Here is a 27,067-nt window from a genome sequence, read left to right on the forward strand (position 1 = left end):
GGATTCTAGAACAAAGTTCTATAAATTCCATCCTTTGACGTACAATGGTGATTCGTTTGCTAAGGGCATGTAAAATATTTTGGGGACCAACTTTTTCCTTGTTCACCACATAGAATTTTTTTGTGATCAGAAATCTGTAATCAGATTACTAAAATGTGTATAAGTGCTGATCGACTAAGACAATGTTGATACCTTAAGTGCAAATCTGTAGTAGAGCATCTCAGCAAATTATTATTTAGTTATTATTACAAGCCACGATTTTGCAAATACCAAACGTTAGGATCAAAAACGAAGTGTACAGATATGCTTATATACGTCTGTATTAACATAATTTAATGCCCACAAGTCTGCACTTTTTGAAAATTCCATTTTGTTGTCCAGTGTTATTTTAGAAATGTTCTACACTAATTAAAATATTTTTTATATTCCTGTTGATTAACAGGCTTGGGCCTTACTCTGGTCGCTAAAAAGATTTTTGGGCAATAAAAAAGGATTATAAAGACCGTGTGGTTTTACGATTTTTTCTCTCTCGAAATGCAATTCGTCAATCTTTTAGGCAAGTCTTCTCCCTTAAAAATGTTGTTAGGACTTGGTGCGAAAGTACCATTCTATTAGCTCCAAAAATAAGAACCGACCGACCATCAGTCGGTTGTTTTTGCATATCCATTTTGGTCCCTTATGTTCCCATATCATCAAATTTGTGACACAACAATGGTACTTTTAATAATCAAACTGATATGCTTTCATATCAAACTGATATTCTTTCATATCAAAATGATATTTTTTCGTATCAAACTCATATTTTTTCATATCAATCTGATATTATTTAACATCAAACTGATATGAGTGTAATATCAATATTAACCAGTTTGGATATTACTTTTTTGCTTTTAGTATAAAGATAAATATTAAAACTTTTTTAAATATGGTCCATTACAAACATACTTCGACGCTGAACTCGGATAACTTATGTAGGTTACAACAGCGCCAGGGATTCCTTCTCCTGTCCTCGATATATGTCTTCCACCGAAGTGGTGGACGCCAAATTGCCCAGCTCGGTACCCTGGCCAGCAATTTGACTTTGTTGTAGTGCAGTGTGTGTAGTCCAGCCACCGAAAAGCACGTAGCGGTGTACAAAAAGTAAATAAAATAGAATTAGACAAACATGAAGTAAATACAATTAAATTTGAGATAATAACCATTAAATCAACTATTATTAAAAAACTTTTCGTCGAATGTCAGAATGACAATTCAGTTTAAAAATATCTTTAATACCATACAAAATGCCATAAATACACAAAAACTACGAAGGCGCATACCTATCATAATTCTTTTTAAAGATGTAACGTTTGATATGATAATCATCAAATTAATCCGGGTTCATATCAACATGATACGATTTCAAATCAATAATATTTGAAATTGATATAATTTTGTATTATTGTGAATATGTGAAAATTTAGGAGACAGCACAAAACTGTTATTGTTCAATTTTTATACCCGTTACACGTATAGTAAAAGGAATACCAGATTCGTCGGAAAGTATGCAAAAGGTAGAAAGAAGCGTTTCCGACCCTACAAAGTACGTCTGTCCGTATGAACGCTGTGGTCTCGAAAACTATCTAAGCTGCAATACTGGGACTAGGCATGGAGGTTCTAGAGATTCTTGCGCAGCGCAAGTTTGTTTCGTCAATGTGCCGCGCCCACTCTAACGGCCACAAACCGGCCAAAACTGTGGCTCCTACAGTTTAAATACTAGAATTCAAATTTTAACTGAAATGTATTGTTCTCATCAACACCTATCTATATTTGACCCAAAAAAAGTTTGCCACAAACTTCAAAAAATCGTAAGTATGAACGTGGATATCTCGAAAGCTATCAAAGATTGAGAATTGGGATTCCAGATTTAGATAGCTATGGCATTCTTCCTTGTTTTCTCTGTGTACATTGTGCTAAGATTTTTGCTATCAAAGTGACGCTTTACAAATTATTTGAAGTTGAACAAACGTGTACTTAATTTTTTTTTTAATTAAAGTCGATTTTTACTGATTAAGTATGGTTTAAACCGATTTAGTTATTAACAAAAATTTTTCTTAAAAACCCCCGAAGAGAAAAATATATCAAAGAATATGTTTTTAAGTTGCGGAAGATTTCTTGTAAACCATTGGGATCATGGTATTTGAAAACCGGAATTCATATTTATTGGGTACTTGTTTAAGATTCCTCTTCCAAAAATTTTCCAAATCTTCTGTAGCACTTCTCTCTAGCTTGATGAACTATGCATTTTATTTCGAACCACAAACAAAACTATAAATTCTGTGACTGTCAAGTTTTTTTGTTTTAAAAATAAAAACATTTCTGTGACGTAACGGAATTTGTATTATACATATCATTGTTTTATCATTATAAGGCGGTAATCCCCCAATGAAACCCTATTTAAAAAATCTTAAATTTGATACTTAGATACTTACCGATGAGAAATTACATGTTTAAAGATTTTAAGTACTCGAATGAATTCAATATAGTCTAAAATTTAATGTAAATTCAAAGTTCTTTTATTTGCATTAATACATTTTATCTTCTTTATGCCACACCTCCATTATTACTTGCTGCTTGGCTATCTGTTATACTCATACAAAGTTTTTGTCATATGCACTTGCTTATGTTACTTCTTAAACAGTATAAGTAGATAAATATGCTGAGCTAATATTAAAAACTACATTATACTCTTCTCTCTGTAACATAGAAATACAAATGCATACTAGCGTGAATTCAATCATATCAAATAATATACATTGATCGATCGGTCTTTTATGGTTTTTAGCAATATGTTTACAGTTCTTTTGTGCATCGTCAGTGTATTCTAAGACATAAAATGAGAATTAAGGTCTAATGCTCTTTGCAAACGATAAAGCGCCGTCAAACTGTGTATCTTAAATTGTTTTAATTTTTAGAAGAGTCAAACATTTTAAATAATAACAGTTATTTGTAAGAGTATACAAAATGTATAACAAAATCATTAGTACATTAAAACATTTCTTGCGCTTAGTCGTTTACAAAAAAATTACCCAGAGTGCACTTTAACAAAAAGTTTGAAAGTTAATTATCTGAGAATGTTTGGTTATAATGGAAACATACTGTATGCCTTTATCATTACGATGTTTGCGTGAAAAAGAAAGCATTGTTAAGGACGGGAATGACTTTAGGTAGGTTAGGGTGAACTTAGTAAACATCTGCTACTGTTTGCTGTCGCAGACAACCAGGCCGAATGCTATCAGAATTGTGAGCTGCTCAAATATAAAACTGTATGTATGTTATGTGTGCTGTATGAATATGTGTTATCCTAGCGATTCATTATATTATCTTGACTCTTGTCTTATTATGTAGTTAGTTACGGTTCTATTGTATGAATCTATGTATGTTGGTATGTAGTATGTAATGTTGCTTGTAAGTATGATATTAAGTAATTGATTAAGTAACAGTACGGTCCGGATTCATTATCCTGTCAAAGTTAAAACAGCTTGTAAAGTTATAAAATATAAAAAATGCTTTGTATCTTTAGAAGCTATCAACACATTGACAGAAAGTCTTGGATACAGGCCTAAGTAGAGCAATGCATATTTTAAGGTATTCACTCATAGAACGGGACTGAATCTAGGTTTCGGCATATACCGTTGGATCGTAATAAATTCGGTTTAGTGTTCAGGTTTGCTGTGGCAGTACAAGAATACAATTCGCCCAGAGCTTAAAATGTCCGGAAATTGAAAGAATTTTAGTTGTTTAAGGCTGTATTGCAGTAGATAAACTAGCACAGGTAAATGGAAAATAACGCCAAACATGAAAAAATGACGAAGCTTACACTAAATACACAATAAACTTCTTATATTTCGGTTTAGTCGCAGCAAAATCAAAATTTTAGATTACACTTCACCGATAAAATACGGGATGTAGTCTGTTTACTGTCTGTCTTCAATTATAATTTGTAAATAGTTAACTCGCTGGGGCAAATTTTTTTTAGCGACAGTATCAACACATGTTTATCGTATTAAATTATACCCACGCTTACATAATCACGATCTAATATATTGAATTATTCACTATATATAGACTATGTATATAAATTGTAACCTTTTTATTTTCACACAAAGGTAGCACAAGTGCCCCAATATATTTTTTATATATTATTCGATTTTTAAATCTTCCCCTTACTTCATTCTGTTTTAATTGTTAGTTAAGTTATATTAAATTTACAAAGTTTATAACGTTTCACCTAAACATTTCTTGTATATAAGTATGTGTATGCTTCATGTATATACATATATATTTTATTTAATGTTAAGAATCACTTCTCTATACTGCTTGGTTCATTTACAAAATAAAATGGTATTTTTTAAAAAGAAACTTAAATAAAAACAAAACAAAAAAGAACATAAAACTTATAGTTGAGTTCTTTGAATTTCACCTTTACCATATTCAAAATACCTACTACGATTTTAAATATACATCAATGCATACTAAACACACATACATAAGTTTCATTTGATCTTATACGATTACATTTACATATGCGCAGTCATTCGCCATCTGCATTACACTGTATTTAAATAACTTATACCTATCTTACTACATGCTTTTTAATAAGCGTTGCTAATAAATTTTTTTAATTTCAGTCGAAATATTCTTCGTACAGGGTCTTGCACGAGAACATATTTAGATTAAGTATGTGGCTTTTTCCAACAATTTTAGAATTTCACATTTCCTGTGACAAGGAAAATTCTAATCCACCTAAGCCATTCCGAAGGCATGCTACTCTCTTTGTGAAACATTTTTTCCTATTTATGGTCATTTCTTCAAGTATGTCCCTAGATAAGACAAGAGAGTTTCGGAATGATCATTTTAACTGACAGTCACTCAGTCAGCTAAAGCTATAGCTGTAATGATTTGATAATCGCTTCATCGCTTTACAATTTCTGCATATGGATATACATTTCATTTCTTGTATACCCCAATTATTGATTTCGAAAAAACCAGGACACAAATGTAAGGAGGACAGTAGACATAGTGGCTAGGCACTTGGTGGTGGTATGCAGCACAATTGCAAGTGCTTTTTATACCTGGCCTTTTGCATTGCATCTGATCTGTTTTGCAATAACACTCTGCTATCCTCCTTCTGTTCTTATGCGGTATCAGTTATATCTAGACCACTATTCCTAACTGTTAATTTACTTGATATATTTAATTGTTTTACTTATTAATTCTATTTCACCTTTCTCCTTTCTATCTGATCTATTATATTAAACTTTGAGTTAGACTAACTCGGTCAATTGCAATTACCTTTCCAAATCAATATCAGTAAGCATATCGTGTGATTCCAACCTTTCCAATCCAGTACTTTTTATCACTGTCAATATTAACATAGTTTGAGAAGAGTGACAAAAGATATAAGGGATAATGGAATTGTTAAAACATAAATGCTGAGTAGGGGCACACAAAATCTGATATTACAATTACAAATTTACTGGTCAAACAAGCTAGATGCTGGAGTTAAGTCTATAATTCCAGGCCTATACCGCTGACACGTGGTTTGTAACACGTTTTCCACTAGATAGTGGATACCGAGGATCGCAACAATGCTTAATACTAAAGATGAGTTTATCCAATACGCGGAAAAACAGCAAGATTGAATTGATGGCAGTGGAAAAAATGACACGATCCAGATCCATAAGGCGAAAATGTGTTTATCTGCTTGCGCTGTGCCTCTGTTGTATGTTAGCTCTTCGTTCTTTACAACCTCGTTGGGATGTTTGTTGTAATGGTGGTGCTCATCTGAAAATATTTTTTTTAATGTTATACGTTTAATTTATAAAAAGATAAATCTTTAAAATTTAAAGAAATTTTAAATAGAAAGGAAGTTAACTTTATACTCATTGTTTGTAGAGCAAAATGGTATACTAGATTCGTCGGACAGTATGTAACAGGTAGAAGGACTCACTTCCAACCTTATAAAGTTCTTCAGGATCAATAGATCTGAGATCTCGGAAACTATAGGAAACTGGGATAGTACTCAGTTTTACTATAAATAAATAGCTAGATGACTTTCCTAAAATTTGCTGTGAAGTGGCAATGATATCTTAAGACAAACTAAATATATGGGCGTTAAAGTTATCTGTTTTCAGGGCTTTCGATGTGATAAACAAGCTTCTAAAATTTCAAATAAAACATGGGAGAACTGTATGGAAAGGAAAGGAAAGGAAATGGGAGGGAGATGGAGATATGCAAGCAGCGGTTTGTGGGCGTGACAAGTTTTTTTTTTATACTCCCCGAGTGACGGGTATAAATATTTGCCTTTAAATATTTTACTAGCATTTAGACAAGTCTCTTTCCACCATTATATAATTATACCCGTTACTCGTAGAGTAAAAGAGTATACTAGATTCGGCGGAAAGTATGTAACAGGCAGAAGGAAGCGTTTCCGACCCCATAAAGTATATATATTCTTGATCAGGATCACTAGTCGAGTCGATTTAGCCATGTCCGTCTGTCCGTATGAACGCTGAGATCTCGGAAACTGTAAGAGCAACAATTAGGCATGCGGATTCCTGAGATTCCTGCGCAGCGCAAGTTTGTTTCAGAAATGTGTCACGCCCACTCTAACGCCCACAAACCGCCCAAAACTGTGGCTCCTACAGTTTTGATGCTAGAATAAAAATTTTAACTGAAATGTAATTTTCTCATCAATACATATCGATTGATCCAAAAAAAATTTGCCACGCCCACTCTAACGCGCATAACGCTTAAATCGCCCACATAACCACATATTGAAATCAAGGGTAAGTGGCGCATTTCAATCTCATTTTGCTGCTTTCATATCTCCATTTCCCTTTGGTCCCATAAGCTGAGTAACGGGTATCTGATAGTCGAGGTACTCGACTATAGCGTTCTTCCTTGTTTTATTACTGTAAAATGTTAAAATTGTGCCAATTTCACTACAACTTCCGACAATTTTTACTCCACCAAAAATTTTTTTTCTCCACTTCTGTTTAGAGTACACTGCTGTACGGAAGAAAATTACGCACATCCTTGCAGTTCTTTTCAATATTATTCGACTGACCGAACGACCCTGCCAATTGTTTTCACGAGACAATCCAATGCATTAAAAATAAACAAGTTAAAATAAATGTTAATACAAATAAAAAAATTTAAAACCATATTTTTTAACTTTTTTATATAAAACATTTTACATTATTTCACAGATGAAATCACCAAACCCATGTCACTTTGTGACCTGTCAATTTCAGTGTCGGTCATCCGATACAAATGTCTATATGGAACTCCAATGGTGCGTCACTGGTGCCATACACACTGTCACTGGTGATTCACCTGGTACGCATAGTACGAAGAGTTGCAACTCCAAAAAGGTGTACTTATTCAATTTCGGTAGAGTGGGTACATTTCATAATATTATGTGAATGTTGTGAGTACCGTATATCCCTGGTCAGCAGTAAGCACACAGCAAAAAAAAAAAGAAAAGCAACTAACATGTGGAATGTTTTCAGCGAAAATTATAACTTTATTGCTATTAGCAAATTGGCACCCTGCTCATATACACTAGCGCTGCGCAAGAATCTCTAAAATCTGCATGCCTAGTCCCAACTTTCTAACTTTTGGAGTTTCTAGCCTGTATAGTTTTGCCGTCACCAGCACACACCCAAATGAATGGCGCACAGTCTTGTACTAAAACACACATTGGTACAGCGAAGGCCAAATTAAAAACAAGAATAGCTGGCCAAAGTTTCTGTACCCTTGCATGTCGATCCCGCAGGAGCATTGTTTGAACAGAGCTTTCCAATTTTAGGAAAACGAATTACAGAAATATTAAGATATTAAGGGCAGGTTTCATCCCGATAAATTTAAAACTAAGAGACAAGTTTGCGTAGAAACGAACAGACGGAGGTGGCTAAATAGAATCGCCTAGTGATGCTGATCAAGAATATACATATATACTTTATGGGGTCGGAATGAAATCATTATACCTCTGCAAGGTATAAAAATAAGTACTTCATTTAGATGAGATCTGAGCCCTCCCTTATATGTTTGATTTCTTTTGGTAAGCATAATAACACTGCTCAACAGTGTTTTTGGTGGCCTATGGGCATTAAATTATGTCAATATATGTCAATATATAGTGTATAAGCATATCTGCACACTAAGTTTTTGATCCTAACGTGTGGTATTTGTGGAATCGCAGTTTGAAAAACAAGGAAGAACGCTTTAGTCGAGTACCTCGACTATCAGATACCCTTTACTCAGCTAAATAGAGATATGCAAGCAGCAAAGCGAGATTAAAATGCGCCACCTACCGGCGGTATACAGATTTAAGCGATATGGGCGTTAGAGTGGGCGTGGCAAATTTTTTTGGATCAATCGATAGGTATTGACGAGACCAATACATTTCAGTTAAAATTTTTTATCTAGCATAAAAATTGTGGGCCTCACAGGTTTTCGCGGTTTGTGGGCGTGGCAAACTTTTTTTTAGGTCAATCGATAGGTATTGATGAGAACAATACATTTCAGTTAAAAATTTTATTCTAGCATCAAAACTGTAGGAGCCACAGTTTTGGGCGGTTTTAGGGCGTTAGAGTGGGCGTGGCACTGTGCTGAAACAAACTTGCGCTGCGTAAGAAGCTCAGGAATCTGCACGGCAAATCTCAATAGCATAGCTCCCATAGTTTCTAAGATCTCAGCGTTCATCCGGACAGACAGACAGACGGACATGGCTAGATGGACTCGGCTAGTGATCCTGCCTGTTACATGCTTTCCGACGAATCTAGTATGCCCTTTTACTCTACGAGTAACGGGTATAATAACAGCTTGCTCCTCTTAAAAAGCCCATTTTGTTGTAAAAAGATGCATTAGTTTAAAATACAACCTAATTTAATGTTAAAATTGTGCGAAAAGTTTACGTTTCTGTCCATTTTTTTGTTCGGTTTAATGCAAAAACGTAAACAACTAATGCGCACAGATAAAAACCAACAGCGGATCAAATATTCCTAAGAAAATTATATATGGGCTCACATCCACGATTATAACCTCTATGTGTTAATCTATGGACTAAATCAGCGGTCGGCGGCGTTCCAATAAGCGGACATAGGGAATCGGTATGCTCTTAGAACAGTAGCCGTCACACACTCATTGATAAGCTGCCAGTGCAATTACTCACAAAAATAAAAGACAAAATGACCAACAGCTGGACTAAATTTAAAAACCACAAAAAAAATGCCAAGTTTTCAATTGTTTGAAGTCACTAGTTCTACAAAACATATACAATATATATACGACTTAAGCACCACAGTACTTGTTTGGGGAGTTACTTAAAGTTCAAGCCATTACAGATAACTTTTAAAGCTCAAAAATATATTCCAAGCTTCCCAAAGTTACCCATTCTTTCTTGTTTTTTCTTTGTAAATGTTTTCAACATTTGTACTGTACTTACCATTCGGGTTAGTATTGCTGTTAACATTACTCTTGTGAGGTGGGTAGCTGTGCTGCGTCGGTACATTATTTATCCTGATCCCAGTTTGGATGTGGTGATGTCCGGGATAAGCCACGTTCATTCCGCCGCGTCCTGGCTGTAGCATGTTAATGTTTCCATGACCATGTCCAGGAGTTAGAATAATGCCTCCACCATTAACAACTCCAGGACCAGCGGCGTTGGTTCCTGCATTGTTACCGATTATATTTGGTTGAATCGGTATCCGGTTAAACTGATCAATGTTTGAATTAATAGCAGTTGCAATGCCATTTATATTGGTATTTCCGTTGATTGGATTGATTGGTATTCCACCGGTTTGATGTCCTCCAGAAATTATACCTCCATTTATACCAATATTTGTTCCAATAGCAATGTTATTGCCTTGGCTATGGACATGACTGTCATCATTAGCTGCTATATTGACATTAATGGCTCCTCCAGTGTCTGCACCTGATATAGATTTGCTTATCGCAGTGGTTTTGTTCTTGTCTTCGGCGGCACAACACACTTTAAAGACTACTTTCATATTGTTTGTGGAGCAGCGACCTCCTATCCGACGATATAAGTCATCTCTAGATGAAGTTGCTAAATGATGAAAAGATAAACAAGACTTATTTGTATTTGATCTTTGAATGGCAGTAATATAACCGAACTCACAAATGAAGTAATAATCATTTCCAGGTAGGAACTCCAAGCCACCTGGCTGCGGTGTAAATGGCCGGAAAGTTATTGTAAAAAACATTAATTTCTGAGGTTTATCACATATAGCTATTACTCGCGGATCTGCATTTGTTATGCGACATGTTTCATACTCCACTTTAGACACATTGTAAATTATATATTTCTCTGTTTCATTTTCAAAAGTTCCTGGCTCATATACTGGGCATATTATATGCACCTGATCAAACTCAAATGCAAGATTGCCCTTATTAACATCGATTATATGATCGGTATTATCAATCCGAAATCTGTGGATAAGAGAGTGTAATTAAATAAAAACAGTATTTTTAAAACCAGAAGTTACGCTATAGTCGAGTGTCCCGATTATCGTGCACCCGTTATTCAGCTATCTTACTCACTTATAGTCCGATTTGAATAACTTTTGGCGTGCCGGCAGTTGTTGACAAATGAAATAAAATAAAATGTACACACAAACATCTACATTACATCTACACCCTTTTACCTTCCGAGTAACGGAAATAACTAAAGATGATTATGCCCAAAGGTAAATGTGCTTAATTTGTGACTACCACGATATAACGACTCTCTTAAATATATTTTTTTTACTTACATGCTGTTCGATGTATTCCAATGCATGTAGAACGTTTTGGCGCAACTGGACATGGTTGATAGCAAAACCGTTTCCATACAAATTAAAGTCAGCAAAGTAACAAAAGATGTTGCGCCAAACGTTGGTAATGGAATCATCATTTTGCATCTCACCGCTGAGGCCGAAGGCGAAGAATAGGAGCGGGTTCTGTTTCTAATCCTGTTGTTGCGGCAACTCTGGTTTTTTGTAATTTGGTTTATATGTGGGAAATGCTGTGAAGTCTTTACTCCTATTTCTGTAGAAGTTCCTTCACATTTTTTGACTGATTCCACTAATGCCGATGAATTCTCTGCGGATGGATAAATATCACTATCACCTGATGAATGTAGCGTCGAAGAGTTGTTGGATGTTTCGAGCTTGCTTTTGCTTTTAGTCTTTCGATGCATAGCTGGTTGTTGATTATTAGTCGTCGCTGGTGCCTGATTCCTTGCTCTCGGAATACCCTCAATATTCGCTGACGCGTACAGCTTTATGTTCAATGGGCTCCCAGAGTATAGCTGTACTTTATGATGCTTCTGCTGGCGACGCGTTTTGCAATTTGGGAGGGCTAACAAGAGTGGTTGGTGTGAGTCGCCAAGCACTTTAGTGGAAGTTAAGCGTTTGTTGCAAACCACCATACTGGACCGTTGATTACTATCTTGAATCTGTGACTTTGACCACACAGTAAGGCGTAGCTCTTTAACCCGTTCTTGCATTCCGATAGCAATTTTCTTTTAGATGTTTATATCCTGGATAGCTTGCTGAATGCCCCGATCTGTACAAGATAGCTGAGCCCTACAAATATGATGACTGGTTTACAGCTATATCCGTGTCGAAACATACCAGTGTGTGTCTTGCTCCATCTGCAACGAGTAAAATAATAAATAAACAAGGAAGAATGCTATAGTCGAGTACCTCGACTATCAGATACTTGTTACTCAGCTAAAGGAACCAAAGGGAGATAAAGAAATGAAAGCAACAAAGCTAGAATATAATGCGCTACCTACGCGCGATCCCAATACACGGTTATGTGGGCATACAATTTTAAGCGTTATTGGCGTTAGAGTGGGCGTGACAAACTCTTTTTGGGTCAATCGATAGGTATTGACGAGACTAATACATTTCAGTTACAATTTTTATTCTAGAATTCAAACTGTAGGAGCCACAGTTTTGGGCGGTTTGTTTGCGTTAGAGTGGCTGTGGCACACTTACGGAACAAACTTGCGCTGCGCAGGAGTCTCTAGAGCTTGCATGGGTAATCCCAGTACTGCAGCTTTTTTAGTTTCCGAGATCACAGCGTTCATTCGGACAGACGGACATGGCTAGATCGACTCGGCTAGTGATCCTGATCAAAAATATACATACTTTATGGGGTCGGAAATGCTTCCTTCTACCTGTTACATACTTTCCAACGAATCTAGTACAAGTATCTCTACAAGTAACGGGAATAATATTTTTTTTAAAAATTAAGGGACAACGGGAAATAATTTCTTATATTAATCGACTTTTTTACATAACACCCTGGTTTTAGCAATAGGACAAAAACATAATATTAAAAACTTAAGTTCTGGAAGACTGACACGGATTTCAATTTCCTAAACATGTTATAGAGTCCACTTCTAAAAAATCTTTACGAAATCGTTGTTTCATCTTGTATTACTCTGTTAACTTCCGAAAAATTCTCGCTTATTTAAATCCGCCAGCATAAAAAACATAAGCAAAGAATTTTTAAAAATTATTTTCGTAGACACTATAAGTTTTTTTTTGAGAAACTTTAAGCATCAAAAATTCGGCATTATCAATAAGTAACCTAAATATGGGTTAAGAAAAGTCTTGTATTATACAAACGGAATTTAAGTGACTTTCCCATTAATGCCAACATGTACGTGAAGTAAGTTTAAATTATGAGTACATTTACCTTTTGTTTTGTCAAATTACTTATGCACACTAGTGTATTTTGGGAGTTATGTGACGAGTAGGGTTAGATGACGAACTCGTAAAATCTCACATATAGTCGATTTCCTTTATCGTGTCGACTATGTCATGTTCATCAGCTCTTTTATTTTTGCAAGGACTTTTTTAAGGACTCGAGAAACCAGCTAAAACATTTGTAAATACTGGAATCTGTTAACATGGCGACCGTGACAGGACGTTAAGGAGTTCGGATATTTGTATTTTGTGAACTCTCATAATTTTGTATGAATTGACTTGTATGTGGCACAGCACATGGGGGTTTAGGTACAAAATTGCAAAGCTTTTGCATCTTTCCAAGTAACAGAGGAAACTTATCCAAAAACTCTTCTATTAATAACATTTTAAATGTGCATCCATTGTCAAAATCAGATCCATCATCGCTCCGATCGATTTTAATTTCCAATAGTGCTCTTAGGAAATCATTTAACTTGTTGGGATCAGATACTGAAATATTAAAAGTTATTATCCAACTCGTATTATCTAAACTAGATAAAGAAATTGTTTTCTCACTACTAACATGGGAGCAATGTTCAGTTATTCTTAGCCGGTTTTTTAACAGCCGAAAAAAACATGGTCAGCCTTCAACTGGCGGATGTGTCATTTGTAACTACTCAAGCTGCAAGGACATTAATCATTCACTTGAAACATGCCCATCCTATTTAAGTTAAGTTAAGTTAGGGATCGCTGAAGCATACTCAACAGGAAATAATATTGGGAATGACCAATATTTGATCAATAAAGTTCTCAGTAATTGCAGAGTTTAAGCCTCTCATATGTGCCTTTTTCTTGGTCTACTCAGTAACAGTAACTCTAGCAACATCTCTTAATTCTCGTTAGGTCCTGGATTATAATTCCTGATAAGCACCCAATTTGGGTGGTTCGCAGGCGGTGAACTAGTAAGATAAGTCGTTGCTATCTTGCTCGTCCCACAGGACTGAAAGACGTATTACATAGGTTTTGGGTAGCTCCGCGGTAGATAAGAAATTGCTTAAAGAATGGTAGTTTTAAGAGGTAGCAAATGTAGTCAGAATAGTAGTGAAGTATTGAGGGTATTCCTCAGGCTTCCTGATCGGAACCCTAAACATAAAAAAGTCAAGCCCAACACATCTGCACTTCAAACTCAAGAATCGATCCTTCAGATTGCCTGAGTTCTGAACATCAAGGACTAGCTCCATATGTCCAAAACAGAGACTCAAACTGGCTCTTTAAACTTGGTGCGTGGCTTATTCAAGGCGCCAGTCAGCTTCACTGCCCGTTTTCCGATACCTTACCCAAAAATCATAAATTTACGTCGATTTCCTTGGAGCAATTACTCGGAAGGCAAATGCATGTCGCACCTAAGGACAGACGGACTTATCCAGATCGACTTGTCTGGTGATCAAGAACACATATACTATACATATATATTATATACTCTATGGAGTCGGAAATGCCTCCTTCGCTGCGTTCTAAGCTTCTGATTGAAATTATATAAACCTGCAAGGGTATAACAACAAAATGGATTTGATCGTTTGCTCGTTGGCGGATATTGTCGGTTTCTCAACTTTCATACAAATTACTACATTACTACATTGCGTGTGCGTACATATATATATACAGGTATATCACTTCCTTGGGGATGCTGATCAAAAACATATATTATAAGCATATACTAAAGGTATATATATGAACAGACAGCAGGATCCACCACATTAATATTTCCTATATGTATGTAGGTAAAAGTAGGATTTATATTTTCATTTGTAACCGATTAAAAGGTTATATTAATTTTTTCCTTAAAGTCCTAAAACATCACAATGGAAAGATATACGAATGCATATGTATGTATACAGCAAAAGAGACGATTTCTGTATACATACACAGTGACGACACAGTCCCCAGTGGAGAAGGAATCAACTCAGAATGTATGTATACACAGACATCTCGACTTTTGAGCAAGCATTCTTATTTGCACTTTTTATCAAATTACTTTGAGGCTGTTCGTAAAAAGATCAAAGGCAGGCGTACAAATTAGAAACCAAAAGTAACACTATGTCACATAAATTTTTCGGTTTTGGTACACTTTTTAACCAATTACATTTTTCACTTGATGTTTAAATTAGGTCCCGAACAGGTTTGCGTCTGAAGGAAGGTACTCGAAAACAACTCATTTTAACGGCAAGTTTTTATAATTGGATTACATACAATTATTTTGTATAAATAATGTATTTCTAGAGCTATTTTATTTATAAAAAAAACTTGTCTAGAGCTGGAACAAAAATCGATGTTTATTCGATGCTATCGATGTTTGGAACAATTTTGTGTTATCGATATTCACGAAACCATCGATTATTATCATGGTTTTCAATGCTAATAGCCTCTTCGCACAGAGACCAACCATGTGAAACAATTGAAACGGTGCACATTTGGCATCCGATAACAGGAGTCGTGAACGGCAGCTACCGTTTCTTTTTAGTAATATAAGGTTACAACTTTGGTTGAAACGTTAATGAATTTCTTAAATTTCTGATCCGAGCTATAGGATGGTACCAATGAAATCACACAGGCCCTATTCTGCGTAAGTTTCTTATGTGCGTCAATATAAATCTTTTTTTTTTTAATTTGGGTATGAACATCGTTTTTACAATAAATTATAAATTAAATAATTAAGTGATTGTTTTATTGTACTGCACTATAGTTATTCTTCATTTTTAACGGTTTCAGCTGCATTATGCTTCAAAAGACTTATATTAAAATGTGACAGCCGAAAGCATAGAGCAATCCACCATGTGTGTATTTGAGGATAATTCAAATCCAATGAGAGTTGTTCCTGAGCATCCTTGTACGGTCAGTCCTGAGTGGTAGACGACCATTTGCTTGCCAGAAGTGATTGGAGAACTTCGAATAAAGAACTGTTATAGATAAATCATTCTCCAACTTGACATTGCGAGCGCTCACACATTTTGTCGAGCTAGTGAATTTTTGAATAATCAGACATATAATCGATGATTTATTCACCGTACACCTATTGGTACCCAATGACTTATTTTTATTCCCAAATATTAGGTGTGAATTGCGTGGTCAACGATTCACGAAATCCAAATAAGCAGTTCAAGCGTTCAAAACCCATGTTTTGGATGTGTCTTAAAAGAAATGTTATGACCACTAGGACAATTGGTTTGTAAGTATCCAAAAGAGTACTGATTATCAAGGCGAGTATTTTTAAAAGGAACAATTTAAGGTGGTTCGTTTTTATTTGTTATTCCATAGTATTCTTAATTTATTCTGAACTTTTCCTAATTATTTGTTTTTGTTCGGCAAGCTGATTTAAGGAAAACAAAAAAAAAATTTACGGAAACATTAATATAATGTTCCACTTCAGTTTACTACCGTATATGTTTACCGAAGTCAAAGTATAGCGGTCCTGGTATTTTTTGATATTAATTACCCGATCGTTCCTATCGCAACTATATGATAAAGTCTTTCGATCTTTTTTAGTTTTATTCAAAATTTTGATATATTTAATAAATTATATTCCCAAGAGTAAAAGATAATATGTCAAGAAACACAACAGTAATAATTTTTTTACATAAAATAAATGATTTTAATCATTCCAGAGCTATAGGATAAAGTTTTCCGATCCGACTCGATTTATATACTACCTGCAACAGACATAAGACTTTTGGGAAGGTTTTAATCCGATAGCTTAAAAACTAAGAGACTAGTTTGTGTAGAATCGGACAGGTGAACGGACAGACGGACATGGCAAGTTTGACTAGTCTAGTGATGCTAATCAAGAATATGTATACTTTATAGGGTTGAAAACGTCCCCGTCCCTGCGTTAACCCCTTTTCAAACATCTCTTATCACCTTGGGGTTTAATTAAACTGTAAGAGCTAGATTATCCAATTTGTTACTCAACATTTCATTGGATAAAAAAATTAAAATGTCCCCCAGTTGCCCAAATAAGATTAAAATACAAATGATAAACAAGGAAGAACGCTGTAGTCAAGATTTAAAACTGTAGGAGCCACAGTTGTTAGTGGCTTAATTTTTTAGTATACATGGAAAACTGAAAATGCTGCTAAGATCAAAACTATTTTGTTATGTGTGTATGTATGAAGGATTTTTTACAGGCCGGAAAAATGTTGATTGCAATTAAAATTTTTATTTCCTTTAACAAACAAATTTTGTAATATATAAAACTAAAACTGCTGCTGCGATCAAGACGATTTCTATATGCGTTTTTGTATTTACGCTCTTTTAGAAGCGGAAAAAATTTTAATTCCAGTTCTAAATTTGTATTTCCTTCAACAAAGAAATGTTTTAATTAGTGTAACTTAATTTTAAATTGCAAACACATTTACGCGGCTGCAAATTGAAAGTGCATTTAAGATGCCTAAATTAACCAAATGACCAAATGTCCCTTATCTTTAAAACTGTAAAATAGAGTCTCAAAAAACATCATTAAATTCTAAAAAAAAAACGAAATTTGGAAATAGTTCTAAGACTCGTACTATTTATAAATTGGTGCAATAGGCGGCCTCAAAGTGCCCCAAAATTCGATTTGTTTTTTATTCATTTTTACTTTTTTTATTCCCTGTAATAAATTTAGTCATGATCTTAAAGCATCCCCGACCATAACGACGTTTAAATTTTTTCGTGTAACTTAGGCCCTTTTACTAACACTCTAAAGTTCTCCTATTCGGCTTTGTCCATGTGTCTGTCTCGCTCTGACATGGTCACAGCAGTATAGAATGGTTACTGCATGTCAGTGTGAAGAATGTTGTGGTATGAAAGGGAGGGGGAATTTGCGTTGCGGGTTTAAATATAAGATAGGCGATCTTTTAACATTTTTTTTCTTTTAACATAAATTGGGGTGGAGAAGAATTCCTATATTATGTACAGCCTTAATAAAACTTAAGTTAATTTTCAAGAAACTATACTTTTTCAAGGGGTTTCAGATTTTTGTTACATTGAGTCGCAGTTTATTCTATCATGTTAGATAGAAAGTGGAGTGGGATAGGAAGGTAAGGAGAAGCTTCTAAAGTAAAAAAGTATTTACACCAGGGTACACTTAACCCTATTTTTTTTGCATAGTTTCTGCTTGGGCAAATAAAGGTGGGCAAAAGTAGAGTCTTGGTAGGGCCTACATCACTTTTTATACATGATTACATTTATACTTGTATATCTAAAGCATACGATTTATTTCGATTTATATACAAAAAAAAATAAGAAGCGATTTTATATTCAATAGCAATGAATTGGACAAATACCAAACCGGTTAGCAATAATGTTTCTGACTAAAGCCTAGTACCCAGATCGGCTAAGAGTTTCACTAGTAGTGAAACCGAAGTAGTGTGGCCGAAGTTTTCAAAGTTCACCCGTAATGCATGTGGCATTGTCTTACTGTTAAGCAGCTGGGTTTGTTGCCAAACGGAAAAGAAATTAATTGGAGCAATTTCAAAAAAAGAGTCTGCTGGTGCACAAAAAATTAAAAGAAAAATAAGTAAAATGTTCAACGAATGTTTTTGTTTATGTAAATTAGAAGTTATAGGCTTCCTTCTCGTCCCACGGATGCTTCGCCATTTTTCCCGCGCCATCTGTAGTCCTGCTTCAGGTCCCAATAGGCTGGCCAATAATGGCTGGTGATGGCTCCTCCAGCTGTCCTTTAGCGGGCGACCTTATTTTCTCCTCCCTATAGAAGCCGGCGCGTCCTCCATCTCCGCTTTAGCTGTCAAGTAGCTGGTGGAGGTGGAGGTGGAGTCCTCAATGGAGAGCGGAAATCGAGCGATGTCCCATGTTCCTTCCACTGGGATTCTCTAGTGCAACTCCTCCAGCGCTTCAACTATTCTGCGGGTTTGCCCCGTTGTGGTATTGCTTCCTGTCGGTCAAGTACCACAATAATGGGCAACAGCTTGGATTAGGCGTCCTATTTCATCTCACTGACCTCCTGTAGCCGTTTTTGGTGTTCTTCTTCCATTTTTAATTTTTTAATTCCCCACCGCTTCGTCACGAACACCTCCAAAGATTAAATTTCTAATTCTTTGCGCGCAACTAACGGAGTTCATCGAAAAGTCTCTCGCGAAATTTGGTATTTTACCGGTATTTTCTTAGCTCATCTGAGTACCGCGCTGAAAAACAGACCCGACGAAAAGCTTTAGCAGCCTGTTTGCCTCTCGCTCACTCCTATGGTTAACTCGCGGTTTTCGTTGATGTGAGTACTAGGCTTAAAGACAAAATGTCATTGTATTTCGTGCCGATCACTGGTCTAAATCCATTTTTTAAGCAACATTTTTGAGAAATGGATGCGCTTTTAAGCTGTTTTTTCTTTACATAAATAATGTATGTTTTGGTGCAACAGGTGTCAAGTCTTTTCAAGAAGAACATAAGATGGAGGTAATATCCTTAAAAAAGCAAAGAAATGATTTTTTACAAGATGAAGGCTTCTTGGTCCTAAACCAGCGGTCGGCACAAGTTGCATTGTTGCCTTGCATTGTTGTTGGCGCACAGCGCCATGAAGCCTGACGTTTCTCTGCTTTGCACTGAGAGCCCCTGCCGCAGCAGCAAAAAAGCGCGCCGAAGCTGAGAAAAAAAGACCCGAAAACCCAAGCCGAAGTCACCTAAACTGAAATACTGAATCGATTTGCGTGTGCGTTTCGTCTCTTTTTGGCACGTGGATTTCTTAGGAAGTAGGTCGCCTTCTCTGTGTGAAGAGGGTATTAAGTACACCCGCAATACGTATTCTTTGTGAACACTATATAAGCTGCAGCTGATTTGCCGGTGTAAATCGACTTGCGATACTTCTTGGAAATATCGGTTGCGTCCAACGTTTTGGTTGTATTAGCCTACTGAAACGCTAATTTAAAAACATTAAAAGAAAAACTTGGCTGTCAGCATGGCGTTTGCCAATATTTCGAGGCGATTCCTTGTTCCGGGGGTGTCCCACTTGAGGCTGCGGACTCAATTTGTTCCAGCAGGCTCGACAACGCTAAGGTAATGAGTACCTGCTTACATAATACGCAAATATGAGACTTACTCTTTTTTTTAAACCGTTCTTATCCAAACACTCTTTTTTTTAGTGGGCATGAAAGTCGCCGCGGAGCTGCAAAATGGTATCCAGACCCTGAGTTCATGAAGCAGTTTAGCGGCCCAGTGATGTATCCAGATGAGGTGACATCGCTCTGGAAAGTGCCCCCATGGAACAGTTAGTTGCTAACCTATTAAGCTAACCCGTGGCCTAACGCTTTGAATTCCCTTCTCTACTAGGCAAGGTGACGCCTGTCGAGAAGTCTGTGCGTAACTTAACTCTAAACTTCGGCCCCCAACATCCCGCGGCCCATGGAGTCTTGCGTCTAGTGCTGGAGCTGGATGGAGAGGTTAGAGCTGGTAATTGCAGCTCTACTAGCTAGATCTACATCCCACCGTCTTATTTTTAGACTGTGATGCGTGCCGATCCGCACATCGGACTGCTGCATCGCGGCACTGAGAAGCTCATCGAGTACAAAACGTACACCCAAGCATTGCCCTATTTCGACCGGCTAGATTACGTATCCATGATGTGCAACGAACAGTGCTATTCTCTGGCTGTGGAAAAGCTTCTCAACATCGAGGTGCCCCTCCGAGCGAAGTATATTCGAAGTAAGTAGTAACAAGTGCCGAAATAAATGGATCATTGCAATCGCAAGTTCGTAAGGTAGTGGGATTTAAAGCTTCTCGCAGAAACTACAGAGCGCCCATTGGGCGTACTTTTCTTATGTGTATCAATATAGATTTTAGGCGTCTTAGCGATTTAGTGATTTATGTGGCACCGCTGATTATTCTATAATGCAATTTATTCTCATTAAGACCGTGGATTCTTCTGGTTAAGGTAGTCTCTTTATACTCCAATATTCGCCGGTAAGCCTTGACGTAATATTTGTATCCAAATACTAAAGAATATAACGCAGATTTGTAAAAGACGATACTTATCACTTATGTACTGTGGACGGAAGTACAAGTATTAAGTAAGCGCACTAGGGAAGTTTGCAAAGGCGAATAATAAAGTACATGAGAGAAACAGCTATAAAGCGAACAGATTCTGGGGATTCTTAAGCAGCGCATGTTTGTCTCAGCGGAGTGGCACGCCCGTAACGCTAAATTCTGTGTGGCCCCAACAATTTTGAAGATTTCGTATACCTTGTTAGTAAATTAAAATAGATTTGACTGATCAATACCTATCTGCACTCCAATATCCTTACCAATCTGAAATCACTTACAGATTCCTCGGTATGGAATACAGAAAACCGATGCTAGCCGACATTTTAAATTATGTGGCCTATATAATTGGATTCATCTTACATATTTTTGCTGCTCCGACGTGCTCCAGTTTTGACATCATTTTACGTTTTGCGTTATAAGAAAAACTATGTTTTCGTTTTTAAGTGCTTTGGTTTTCGGAGAGTTTTATTATCGTTTCGTCATCGGAATGTTTTATTTTCTCACCGTTTCTTCCTACTTCGACAGCTGTTAGTGTATGTAACGATAAAGTTATCGGCATTTGAGAAAACAAAACTTGTTGCTTAGGAATATATTTTTATATTATTCCTTTAAAAATGCATAGCAATATTTCTTTTCAAGGTGAGATCGATTGCTGGGTTCCAAACCGTTGGGAGGCTCCGATTTAAATAATTTTTGTCAGTTAGAAAAAAATCTCCTTTGAATTTTTCGTAAATAAAGCTTTTTTAAAGCTATCGGGCTGAAACTTTTCCAAAAGTCTTATATCTAAGTCTAAACTAGCCGGATCGGACAACTATACCTTATTCCCATAGGAATAATCGAAAAAAAAAATTTTTATAAATTATATCTTTGGTGTTTTTATACCCGTTACTCGTAGAGTAAAAGGGTATACTAGTTTCGTCGGAAAGTATGTAACAGGCAAAAGGAAGCTTTTCCGACACCATAAAGTATATACATATATTCTTGATCAGGATCACTAGCCGAGTCTATCTAGCCATGTCCGTCTGTGAGTCTGTCGGTCCGGATGAACGCTGAGACCTCGGAAACTATGAGAGCTGGGCTATTGAGATTTGGCGTGCCGATTGCTGAGCTTCTTACGCAGCGCAAGTTTGTTTCAGCAGAGTGCCACACTCACTCTAACGCCCATAACGCTAAAATATGTCTGCCGCCGGTAGGTGGCGCATTTTAATATAGCTTTGCTGCTTGCAAATCTCCATTTCCTTTTGCTCCCTTTAGCTGAGTAACGGGTATCTGATAGTCGAGGTACTCGACTATAGCGTTCTTCCTTGTTAAACATATAACCTCCTAAGCTTGGAAATAACATTTTTTAATTAGTTTTGAATTTCGCATTAAATTTAAACAAAATCGGACGACTATAGCATATAGCTGCCATAGGAACGATCGGAAAATTGGTGGGAAAATAATATGAAATAATTTATAGCTTCGGTGATTTCTGACATATTATCTTATAGTATTGGGAATATCATTTTTTGTATTTTTAAATTTAATAATTGTAATTGCAAGGGTATACAAGCTTCGGCTTGCCGAAGTTACCTTCGTTTCTTGTTTAATTTTGCGCTTACTGCTCTGCTTTTTATTCCCCACTGAAAATTTAAGATAATGTTTAACGGCTGCTGTTCCCGAATACTGAAAGGGCATTCTTTTACCTGTAAAATGAGTCTTTGATGACCAAATTCGGTTTATCAGAACTCGAGTTAGAAAATAAAAAAATGCCAAAAACGTTTTTTACACTTTAAAAACAATTGGTACCATACCGGAAAACCAAGGTCGCCTTCATGGCGTATTTCGTCGATTTTTTTTGTAAACTGGTGCTATCAATACTCATCTACATCCAAAAAATTTTATAAATCTGACTAGTCATTAACAAGTTATAACAGAATAATAATCAATATTTTGCAGATTTAATCAAGATTACACACAACATGCAGCAATTCAGCTAGTTGGCGCTGTAGGCTAGGTGGCGCAACAAAGGAAGAAGATAGGTGGGGCTAGGTGGATATAGGCTAGGTGTGCTATTAAAAAGGAGGGTTCCTTTAAGCACATCTCCATCCCTCTCCCACCATCTTATGCCGAGTAGCGGGTATCTATAGTCGAAGCCATCGACTATGGCGTATATATGTATACAAATATATTTACTATAGTTCTGCTGAGAGCTGTTGCCGTAATCAATATGAAGTAATATTTACTACATAAAAGGCTATGCTATACCATATAGTTTTCTGTTAGTAGCATTTAAAAACTGATCTGCTCTAGGCTTCAATGAAATTACCCTCGTAGCAGTAGTAAAACATTTTTGTAGTTAATATTGCTGCTACGTATTTATATTTTCGAACCCTGCAATATACCCTTTTACTCTAGAGTAACGGGTATAATAAGAGATAACGCTATAGTCGAGTTCATAGACTATCACAAGGTATAAATGCAGCAAAGAGACTTTTTCCGAGTTTGCAGGGCGCCACATAGTGGCGATTATATTATTTGGTCATAACTCCTTAATGAACTGACACTTTGCAGGAAGTGTGCTAAAATCATTCTGCCTTATTAGAATTAATTTAGATTTTGTTAAAGTGTAAATTGGATTTTTTTCGATAAATATCGAACGTTAATATAATCAATACCCATCTACATGCCAAACACTATTCAAATCGCACCATCCAATAAAAATGAATAAGCAAGTAGTGGAATCGACGATAGGTGGCGTTGTGTGGCAATCTCTTTTTCCTGATTGCATATCTCCATCACCCTTGCGCTCTCTCTAGTGGAGTAGCGGTATCTGGTGGTCGAGACACTCGACTATAGCATTCTCGCTTGTCTTTTATTTAAGTACTGTAAATGCCTATGGAATTGTAATTATTTTTTCTAAAAATGATTATTTATAAATTTTTTAAGCATCATGAGCTAAAGTACTCCTTTTCGTATGTTGTATTCGATCCAGCTCTGTTTGCCGAGATCACTCGAATTCTAAACCATATAATGGCTGTCGGAACACACGCCTTGGACGTTGGTGCTCTAACGCCTTTTTTTTGGTTGTTCGAGGAGCGGGAGAAAATGATGGAATTCTATGAGCGAGTTTCTGGTGCCCGAATGCATGCTGCCTACATCCGTCCTGGTGGCGTGTCTTTGGTAATGCACCTCGCACACATGTTAGAAATAAATGTATTAATTAAGGCTCTATTGCAGGACCTGCCTCTTGGCCTAATGGACGATATCTATGAGTTTGCATCAAAGTTTGCCGAGCGTTTAGACGAAGTGGAGGATGTATTGACCACGAACCGAATCTGGGTGCAGCGAACCGAGGACATTGGTATTGTAACGGCAGAGGAAGCTCTGAACTACGGTTTTAGCGGCGTCATGTTGCGGGGCTCCGGTATAAAGTGGGATCTCCGCAAACAACAGCCGTACGATGCGTACCATCTGGTAGACTTCGACGTGCCCATCGGCACCAAGGGCGACTGTTATGACCGATATCTTTGCCGCGTAGAGGAGATGCGCCAGTCGCTGCGAATAATTGATCAGTGCCTAAATCAAATGCCTGCTGGAGAAATCAAAACGGACGATGCTAAGGTAGCACCCCCCTCTCGATCCGAAATGAAGACGTCTATGGAGGCTCTTATCCACCACTTCAAGTTATTTACCCAAGGCTATCAAGTTCCTCCCGGAGCAACGTACACAGCAATTGAAGCTCCAAAGGGCGAATTTGGTGTTTACCTTATATCAGATGGATCGAGCCGTCCATATCGCTGTAAAATCAAAGCCCCGGGATTCGCCCACTTGGCAGCTTTAGAGAAGATTGGAAAGCAGCACATGCTTGCCGACGTCGTTGCCATTATTGGTACTTTGGATGTAGTATTTGGGGAGATAGATCGATAATTTTTTTTCTTAAGGATGTGCCCTAATAGAAATGCTAATAAATATTAAAATCATTGATACGTTCGAAACGCAATTCGTTTGTACTTTTTTAGTACACTGGGGGACCTCTTTAAAATTTTTGTTAAATCACAGTGGCAGTCCACGGAGTGACGAATCGTAAAAAGGTATAGATATTAAAAATCTTTAAAAATTGGAACTAAAACTGCTAGAAATTAAAAAAGGACGTAAGATGTTGGTCATAGATATCGCCTTGATTAAAACATAATCTTGATCGGAGCAGCGGCCTTTTAAGTTTACTACGTACGCCAAGATCGTTTACTAGTTCGCCTAGGAATACAATCAGACCCAGGCGAATAGACCGGTTTATCACGATGAAGCTCAACAAGCAGAGAGTTTTCATTTAAGTTTGAACAGAGTATCAAATTCGACTTGGATACTGTGTAAGAATGAGGTAAAGTAGAATACGTCGTTTAAAAAAACGTGGCAAATAGATCGGCTTCAAAAGATAGCGGGATAGGATAATTGTTGAATTTAGTTATAACAAAATTATACAACTTTTTCGGATTCTGAGAAAACTGAACATTACAATGATTTAAATAGTTTTTATATCACAGATAGTTTAGCACGGTAAAACTAGTCCGAGCACTTAAGTATCTAGAAAAATAGATTGAGAACCGGTATCTTTGTATTTCCTGTAAGGTCTGGACTCCTTATTTCTTAGGTGTGTCAGCTCCTTGCTGAACCAATGTGCCGTGTTGGAGTCTGACGGATGGATAGTATAATAAGAATTGAAAAACGAATTTACGGTACTATAGAAAATATTTGTAGCATCATCCATATTTTGGGATGAGTAGAGATCGGACCAATCAAAGCCCGATATATAAAAGTTAATCCTCCAAAAGTCAGCCTTGCGAAATCAATGTAATCGCTTATTCGACTTCTCGGATTTTTCTAGGTCTCGGTTGAGACCTCCAAAGCAGGATGATATGGATCTTCGGGTTGAGTGAGAGATGCTACTTTGGACAGGTTAGTTACAAAGCACAGTGCAAAAAATGGCCTAAAGAGTACCTAATGTTGTCAACTTGAGACAAAGACATGTCGTGATGAGCTGATGAAAGTAAGACATTCGCTTTTTCATCTGTGGACCATGAAGTTCCAGGTATATTAAAATCCCTTAGAATTACAAGTTGGTCTCTGTTGGTCATCTTATTTGGGACTGACTGTATAGCGAAAAGTTGATTTAAATACTCCGGGAATTCAGGCGGAATGTACTAGCAGGTGATATATATAAGAATACCAGGAAACGATAGCCTTACACGTATAAATTTAATATTATAGACTTCCCTAGCAAGTATCTCTTCCGACTTGTAATGGGGTACTTACCAGGAAAAATTTCTGAGTATAGGATCTCCGGTTTTAACCAGGTCTCAGTGAAAACAATAATATGAGATGCAAAAGATAAACGGCCCGAATACAATTTAGTTCGCTTGCTATGCAAGCCTCTGGTATTCTGATAAGAAAGAGTTAAGCTAGTTTTTCGTTTTTTAAAGAAGGTGCTACGGTAGAAGATGATGGTACAGTACTCTGGACTTGGCTGGGGAGTCTCGATTCTACAGGGCTTTTTCCTTTACCTAAACCCGACTTTTAGTATTATTTGACATTTAAAACCATTATTTTACACAGTTATTTCTACACAAGTATTCATATTCATATGCTGTGTTGTTGTACTTGCAAACTATTTTATATGAGATTTTTGTTGTGCTGATTGCACTTTTACACATGTGTGCAACACATTTGAATACATTATAAAGTTATTTATTGTAATACTGTATGTGTTTTAATTCCTTTATCTCGTTAAATGAATAATTCCTTAGAGCGTTACTTGAGTTCCGCAGAAGGGCGGAAATGCTGTACCCAAATTGCTCATAAGCGGTTGACCAATTTGAAAAAGTATGTTTTCGAACATCGGGTGCGCGACTTTTACTCTCATTACATGTTTGGTGTAATTGTGCAATTGTGTGTGTGAGATGTCTAATTGAAGCGCGTCTTGCAGATCTACCAATCGGTCGGGAGTTCTATTGAGGTTCTGAAACCAGTACGCGGCTAGGTCATAAAGAAGATTCCATCGAAGACCATCGTCTTAAACCAGTTGCTTTAACAGAAGGACTAATTTGGCGTATTCCAGCGTTAGTCTGGTCCGTTCCCTTTTATAATTCAATAATATGCTTAAAAACTTAATACTTAAGTACTGCTTAAATACTAGGTTTAAGTGCCCAAAGGGGCAGTGTCGCAGTGCTCAACATAATTACCTCTTTGTTTGTTAGAGTATAATTATATTGTACAACAAACACTGTACGTATAAGAAAAAAATGAAGAAAAGAAAG

At 36.6% G+C, this 27,067-nt stretch overlaps 2 protein-coding genes across 4 annotated transcripts; one reads left to right on the forward strand and one right to left on the reverse strand.

Annotated features, from left to right (window-relative positions):
- Window positions 1-2,532: 2,532 nt before the first annotated feature.
- Ephrin (ephrin) lies at window positions 2,533-15,080 on the reverse strand. Of its 3 annotated transcripts, none has more exons than XM_017088704.4 (5): window positions 14,893-15,080; window positions 10,824-11,704; window positions 10,190-10,500; window positions 9,494-10,117; window positions 2,533-5,826 (listed from the first exon to the last, which is right to left on the reverse strand). In XM_017088704.4, exons 2-5 carry the CDS (start codon window positions 11,555-11,557, stop codon window positions 5,516-5,518), a joined length of 1,980 nt encoding a protein of 659 aa, XP_016944193.1. In that variant the 5' UTR covers window positions 11,558-11,704; window positions 14,893-15,080; the 3' UTR covers window positions 2,533-5,515. The 3 variants fall into 3 exon arrangements, with proteins under 3 accessions (XP_016944193.1, XP_016944194.1, XP_065723379.1); XM_017088705.4 differs by having other exon boundaries at window positions 14,785-15,080; XM_065867307.2 differs by having other exon boundaries at window positions 15,000-15,018.
- A 4,496-nt stretch (window positions 15,081-19,576) lies between these two features.
- On the forward strand, window positions 19,577-24,756 carry ND-49 (NADH dehydrogenase (ubiquinone) 49 kDa subunit). The gene is made up of 6 exons (XM_017088738.4): window positions 19,577-19,790; window positions 19,877-20,001; window positions 20,064-20,173; window positions 20,234-20,435; window positions 23,749-23,936; window positions 23,994-24,756. Exons 1-6 carry the CDS (start codon window positions 19,693-19,695, stop codon window positions 24,681-24,683), a joined length of 1,413 nt encoding a protein of 470 aa, XP_016944227.2. The 5' UTR covers window positions 19,577-19,692; the 3' UTR covers window positions 24,684-24,756.
- The last annotated feature ends 2,311 nt before the right edge of the window (window positions 24,757-27,067 follow it).

This window comes from Drosophila suzukii, chromosome 4 (assembly GCF_043229965.1).
Source record: "Drosophila suzukii chromosome 4, CBGP_Dsuzu_IsoJpt1.0, whole genome shotgun sequence".
Taxonomy (NCBI): domain Eukaryota; kingdom Metazoa; phylum Arthropoda; class Insecta; order Diptera; family Drosophilidae; genus Drosophila; species Drosophila suzukii.